Source organism: Eurytemora carolleeae, unplaced genomic scaffold, assembly GCF_000591075.1.
Source record: "Eurytemora carolleeae unplaced genomic scaffold, Eaff_2.0 scaffold1242, whole genome shotgun sequence".
Lineage (NCBI taxonomy): Eukaryota > Metazoa > Arthropoda > Copepoda > Calanoida > Temoridae > Eurytemora > Eurytemora carolleeae.
In genome coordinates this window covers 1-7,134 of record NW_019397482.1, presented here as the reverse complement: position 1 = coordinate 7,134, position 7,134 = coordinate 1, and the positions used below count along the sequence as shown (strand labels likewise).

The window sequence follows — 7,134 nt, the reverse complement described above, 5'->3', positions numbered from 1 at the left end:
ATATATGAGAGTCATGTTATATAGGAATAGGGTTAAGAATTACTGATCATCAAAGTTGAACGGGAACCAGACTATACCCATGGGAAATTACCTTTTATTCTTATTCTTTTTAGCTGAGTGTCTGCCTGTGGACCTTTGCTGAGTTTGATAGATATGGAGAGCAGATTCCTATCATTGAGTTCATGAAGCTCAACGAAACCATACCACCATTTATATCAATGATGTGTAAGAAATATTTCAAGATAAAATAGGAGTAGTAAAAGATCACAGAATGGTATTTATGATAATCTTTAATAAATCAATTTTAGTTCTGACATGTTCTTTTCCATGCATCTTTTTTCTTGGTTCATTTTTGAGGAAATTAAAATTTCAGATTTATCAGATTTTTCAGATTTAATTGGTGGGGTTTCCACAAAGCAATTATCAGTACTTTTCAGAATCTCATTATGATAAAATAATTCAAAATTTGAAAGAAAAAGGCTAAAAAGATTTGTTGTGAAAATAGTAAAGATTTATATCGTTTTTTGTATTTCATTTTTCACCAGCAAACTAATATCTATTATTATATTATTATTACTTATTATTACTTATTATTACTTAATCTTATAAAAGGAAAAAAGGAAAAATCAAATCAGTTTAGTTTTAACTGATTAAGTCTCTGCAAACTTTTTTTTTCAATTTGCATTCACAGCATTGAAACAGGGGCGTAGTGGAGGATTAGCCTAGGGGGTGTAAATTTTTTTTGTGAACCCCCTTAACGGTTGATGTGCACCCCCCCCCCTAAAAAAAACAATATTATTATTTCTTTGAGTATATTTTATATGATAAATTATATCAATATCATTCATATTATGACTAGATTACACTGGAGGCAATATTATTAAAGTTTTTTAAAACTCTGCGTCAAATTCCATTTTAAAGGGAGTGTTCGCGAAAAATTAAAGGGGTTATAGGCTTAATGCGATAAAAAAGCGCTTTTGATCACTACTAATCTTTCTCCTATCTGTTGCGTCTAAAAAGAGAAAATTGTTAAAGACGTCTTAAACCGAATAACTTAGCGCCCATACATACAAATTCAGAAAATTGCAACATACGACTTAGACCGTAAAAAAATCAATTTAATTTCAAACAAATCATTCAGATATTACAACCTATAGTCATCAATTATCTTTTGCCACATTTGTATATAGTTTATATTTTATAATATAAAATTTTCTAAATTTGTATGGGCGCTAAGTTATTCGGTATGAGATTTTCTCCTTATAGACGCAACTGATAGAAGTAAGATTAGTAGCGATCAAAAGCGCTTTTTTATCGCATTAACGCATTAAACCTAAACCCCCTTTCATTTTTCGCGAACACTCCCTTTAAATTAATCCCCGCGAAAGAAATTTAGTAAGTAAGATATAGGTACAAGCAAAGACTTTGGGTACAAGAAAGAATTTGAGAAATTATCATAAAATGGACAAATTGTGACATTGTCAATTGATAAGAAAAGAAAAAAATCTGAATATATATGTAAGTTTAATATATTAGAGCCTGTCCTTTGCTCTAGGGGGGCCCAAGGGGATGCACGTCTAGGGGTGGACAGGGGTACCAGGCCCCCCCACTACGCCACTGCATTGAAATATCAGAAAATATACAAGAATATTACGACAATAACTTAATCATTCAAATTTTTTTACTTTCTTTAATTAAAAATTCTTAATTTCAAAATCATTCAAATTTGCATTCACAGCATTGAAATATCAGGAAATTTACAAGAACATTACGATATAACTTAATTTTTTTACTTTCTTTAATTAAAAATTTTACAACTTCTGTACGTAGATAGATCTGATGGAGCAAATAGTCCTAGAATCGGCCTGGATGGCATTGCAACCTTTTACATGCAGGTATAGTTTAGATACTTTTTTATTCTTCCTTAATCCTGGGTAAAAATTAACCGGATCTAAGTCTTTGCCTCTCTAATTTTCTAATCCCTATATCTTATTAAACTGATTTTGATTTCAAATTTCAACATTTGACTTTACAGAATTCTTTTTCAAATCAAGAGAAAAAATAAAATCCTTCTTTTGCAATGTCAGAATTAATTCTTACATTTTATTGTCTTTTTAAGATTGACAAAGATCTTTAAAACAATAAATTTCTTATCAGTTTTTATTTTTTCCTTACTAGTCGGCACTTGCAAATCCCAACCAATCAGATGAGCCATGGCTCTAATGGCCTACATCTGTTCTTTTGACACATAAGAAAAAACTCTTTCACAAAAAGAATACATTGACATTTTACAAAAAATGTGCTATTTGTAGGGATACCCTGTGCTAGAAAGAAAATGGCTGCACTTGTGTGCATCTATCGATATTGAGAAAGATGAAGTCATTTTGTACTTGAACGGAAAATCTGATTTTAAATCACAAACTCCAACAAAGTAATTTCTTTTTACAAACATTTAATTTTGGTTCTAATTTTAAGTGGTTTTTATGACATGCAAATACAATTTTTTGTCAATTCTTATTATAAAATCAAAGCATCCGCGTTTTAACCCTATTTATCCTGGCGAGGGGGGGGGGGTCAATTTGACCCCCCTTAATGTTTTTTTTGCGATAACTCAAAAAGTATTTGACTTTTCTAACTAACACATGCCCATCACTTAAGGCGGAAAGCTGGGCTTTTATGCTTACTGCCTGAGTCCTCAGGTATACTGCCTAAATGCCTTATTTTACCTATTCCAGACTAAAAATATATTTAGAATATATATTACTAAAAATATATTTCCAGTCATCGGATTTCAACATTTTATAGCTCTTTGGAAAGCCTATAACAAAAACAACCAAATCGCACAATTCTCGCAAAGAAATTTTGTACAGATTTTGAACAGACGCCTTTAAAGAGAATTTGCTCATTTTCAGTTTTTCTTTAATACACATTTAGCTTTTAGAAATTTTGGAAATGTTTTTGCACCTTTTAACTCAACGCGCTAAGTCAAGGGCTTTTCAAAAATGTATAATTTGTTGAAATTTGCACATTTTTTGCACATAGGGAACAAGTCATGAAACCAGACGTCAGGATAAATAGGATTAAGAAGAATATTGTGATAAAACCGATTATCCCTCCCTGATAGTAATAACTGAATTCTCTGTGGGGGTTTGTTGTGTGTNTAATTTTTTATTATTGTACACAACCCATAAAAAATGCAATATTTTTGCTGTATTTTTGTTGAATCTTATTAAATTAGATTAATATTTTTTTTGTAATGTTGTTTCGTTGTAAATACCAAAGTATTGATCACAATTACTATACTTTCTTTATTTTAGATCTATTAAAAGCAAAATCTCCAAAAATACTGAAGTACCAATGGTTATCCGACTTGGTAAGTTACTTTCTTAATTAAAAGATGCCGTTGAGAATTACAGCAAACTCTTTTTAAAAATATAGAAGTTCATTGGAGTTTATCTTTTTCTCTTTTCCTTGTGTTGCTTCTCTGTATGGTTTCCAGCGAACGAAACATTTCGCGAAAAGTGCGAAAATTTTCGGTCGCATTTCGCAAACTTTTTCGTGAAATGGAAAATTGCGAAAATTTTGTGAAAACCATGAGTTTTATAGCTGCAACAATTAATTGCTCGAAAGAACTTGTGGAATTCTCTGCTCTGATAGCTCATATTTGAAGTTTTATTATGTCATATAAATAATTTCTCTTCCTTTACTTTAAAAATGTTAGCATTTTGCATTTGTTTTTAAAAATTCTGTATTCTTCGTGAAAATTTCGTTTTTTATAATTTCTATTTTTTCCGCGAAATTTTTGCATTTTTCGGGAACGAACGAAATGCGAAAATGAAGCGAAATGGTCGCAAAAAAAAAAATTCCACGAAATAGGCGAAATTTTCTCGAAATGAATTTGCCTTTTCTCTGGAAACCCTACTTCTCTGTCATAAAATTGTTAAACAACTATAAACAGGATCACTAAAAGATTCCTTATGCAAACCGTTCAATGTGAAACTCCGGGTACTAAATTTAAAGAGAGTGTTTGCAAAAATGAAAGGGAATATTCTATGAACTATATAGAAGATAAAGTCTTTAATTAGACCAGTTTTCTTTCTATTTCTATTTATTTTACGTTTAAATTTCCTAAAGTAAAAGTATTATTCTTAAAACTATCCTGATACTAAATTTTTAGGGCATTATTATTTTGACACGAAGCCCTTGATTGGTAAACTGGCTGAGGTCAATGTTTGGGACAGAATACTTAGGTTACCAAATTATTAAAGTTATGCTTTAATGGCGCTTCGCGCCCTTATTTCTAGTAATCCTTATGTTTTTGGTGGTTGATGTAACTGCTTTCTTTTGTTGATTGTTGAAAAATAATTTTTGGATGTATAAACAGACAGACCAGCCAAGAAAAAAAAACAGATGAGCTCAATGAAGCTACAGTGATAACCAGAAAACTATGGAATAGGAATTAAAACATACATATACATACGAAATTTTAACAGAACTGAAGTGTATTTGATGAGGTTACAAAGCAAATAATTTTACTATACACATATTAAATCACAAATTTAGTAAAATGGGTCTGTTGACACTACACAATTGGTGTGTTTCATGCTCATTGGACATTTTAAAGTTTTATTACTTGATATTAAAAGTTATCTTTCTATATCTGAGTTTTCTGGTTTTTCACTGTAAATTGAAAAGATTAAAAATTAAAAATTCTTATTTCAGTGTCGAGGAACTAGCCAATTATTCTAACTGTATTCCTTACAAAATTTCTGGGAATATTGTGAATGAGGAAACAATATGGACAATTACAGGTATTTTTTACAAGATTTAAAAATAGGTTCATAGTGCCAATCATCAAGATTTTTTTCTCTTCAAATTTTAGTTTTTTTTCTCAATTCTCTGCTTGTTTTCAGCTGTATACATCCTCCCCTGCCTTTTTCAACTGTATACATTCTTCCCTGCCTTTTTTCAACTGTATACATCATTCTCTGCCGTTTTTCAGCTGTATACATCATTCTCTGCCTTTTTCAACTGTATACATCCTTCCCTACCTTCTTTCAACTGTATACATCATTCTCTGCCGTTATTCAGCTGTATACATCCTTCCCTGCCTTTGTTTCAGCTGTATACATCCTTCCATGCCTTTTTTCAGCTGTATACATCTTTCCATGCCTTTATTTCAGCTGTATACATCCTTCCCTGCATTTTTTCAGCTGTATACACCCTTCCCTGCCTTTTTTCAGCTGTATACACCCTTCCCTACCTTTATTTCAGCTGTATACATCCTTCCCTGCCTTTGTTTCAGCTGTATACACCCTTTCCTACCTTTATTTCAACTGTGTACATCATTCTCTGCCTTTTTTCAGCTGTATACATCCTTCCCTGCCTTTGTTTTAGCTGTATACATCATTCTCTGCCTTTTTTCAACTGTATACATCCTTCTCTGCCTTTATTTCAGCTGTATACATCCTTCCCTGCCTTTTTTCAACTGTATACACCCTTTCCTGCCTTTTTTCAGCTGTATACATCATTCTCTGCCTTTTTTCAACTGTATACACCCTTCCCTGCCTTTATTTCAGCTGTATACATCCTTCCCTGCCTTTATTTCAGCTGTATACATCCTTCCCTGCCTTTATTTCAACTGTATACATCATTCTCTGCCTTTTTTCAGCTGTATAAATCATTCTCTGCCTTTATTCAGCTGTATACATCCTTCTCTGCCTTTATTTCAGCTGCATACATCCTTTCCTGCCTTTATTTCAGCTGTATGCATCCTTCCCTGCCTTTATTTCAGCTGTATACATCCTTCCCTACCTTTATTTCAGCTGTATACATTCTTCTCTGCCTTTATTTCAGCTGTATACATCCTTCCCTGCCTTTTTTTCAGCTGTATACATCCTTTGTAAAACCTACTTAAGGATGTATACAGCTAAAAAAAGACAGGGAAGGATGTATACAACTGAAAAAAGGCAGGGAAGGATGTATACAGCTGAAAAAAGCAGGGAAGAACTGCCATTAAAAACTCTTTGCTGAAACACCAGGAATGACTCCAACACTTTAGCTCAGACAAAGGTTAAAAGGGTAATGATATGTGAATTTGACAGATAAGTCTTCAATTGGAGAGTGACTTGAAGTTAGGTGGACAGATATTTAAAATTGAATTTCAAATGTTGAAATTTTCTAGTAAATAAAGAAATGGCAGAAATACTTGAAACACTTATCATTAGCTCCGACATGTACAAATCCTGAATCACCAATTCAGGATATGTACTCTAAGGGCGTGAAATTTTTTTTTAAACAATTTTACAGAAGCAAAAAAGTTTTCTACTAGGAATATTAAGACATGTTTATAAAATATACTTCTCGTAGAAATCAAAAATGTGGCCCTCAAAAGGGGGTTAATATTCCCTAGTATAAGTGAAAATGAAAATTTTGAAATACTTATTGAGTTGGGTATCATTGGAACTGAATTGAATTTCAGAATTTAAATCGATTTACAGAATCAAAAAATATAGAAATTTGACTGAGTAAGGTCAAAAAAGACATTTTTTTAGTACTATAATGAAATTCGTTCAAAAAAATCTATTTTTGACCATAACTTTTAGTATTTTTCAATTCTGTAAATTGTTTTGAACTCCGGTTTTCAAGCTGGTTCAATGGATACCCATATTATTAAGATTGTCAAACACTAGTGATTTTGTTATCATTAAACCCCATTTGAGGGCACATTTTCCAATTTTGTGAAACAAGTATTTTATAAACTTGCCTTAGAATTCCAAGTGGAATACTATTTTGCTTCTGTAAAATGATTTTAGAAAAGTTTCACTCAATTTCACACCCTGTGGCTGAATCATTTCTAAACCAGGTCAATTCGTTAACAATATCTTGATAAACTTATCCATTTTTTCCTTAAGGAACATTAATCCAAGAAGAACTGATCCCGAAGTCTGTTATTGAATGCTCCCTGGAGAACAAGATAAAAACTGTTTTTGTCACAATCCCGTACCAGAACTTTCAGGTACAGTTGGGATTTAGTTTTGTTTTAAAACATTTACCCGGGTAGAATCTTAGAGTCTGAAACCTAGTCTTAGACGCCGGGCCGACCTCCTCAGACCCTCTGTTTTTGGAAAAAAA

At 32.0% G+C, this 7,134-nt stretch overlaps 1 protein-coding gene across 1 annotated transcript in view; it reads left to right on the top strand.

The window, feature by feature from the left end:
* Positions 1 to 7,018, top strand: part of LOC111714532 (uncharacterized) — a gene marked incomplete at its 3' end in the record, with an annotated part of 11,415 nt that extends 4,397 nt beyond the window's left edge. The window contains exons 4-10 of the mRNA XM_023489664.1: positions 114 to 225; positions 1,831 to 1,895; positions 2,313 to 2,431; positions 3,318 to 3,373; positions 4,178 to 4,250; positions 4,723 to 4,811; positions 6,915 to 7,018. Coding sequence (XP_023345432.1) covers positions 114 to 225; positions 1,831 to 1,895; positions 2,313 to 2,431; positions 3,318 to 3,373; positions 4,178 to 4,250; positions 4,723 to 4,811; positions 6,915 to 7,018 — 618 coding nt within the window. The remainder of the gene's footprint in view (positions 1 to 113; positions 226 to 1,830; positions 1,896 to 2,312; positions 2,432 to 3,317; positions 3,374 to 4,177; positions 4,251 to 4,722; positions 4,812 to 6,914) is intronic.
* Positions 7,019 to 7,134: the final 116 nt, after the last annotated feature.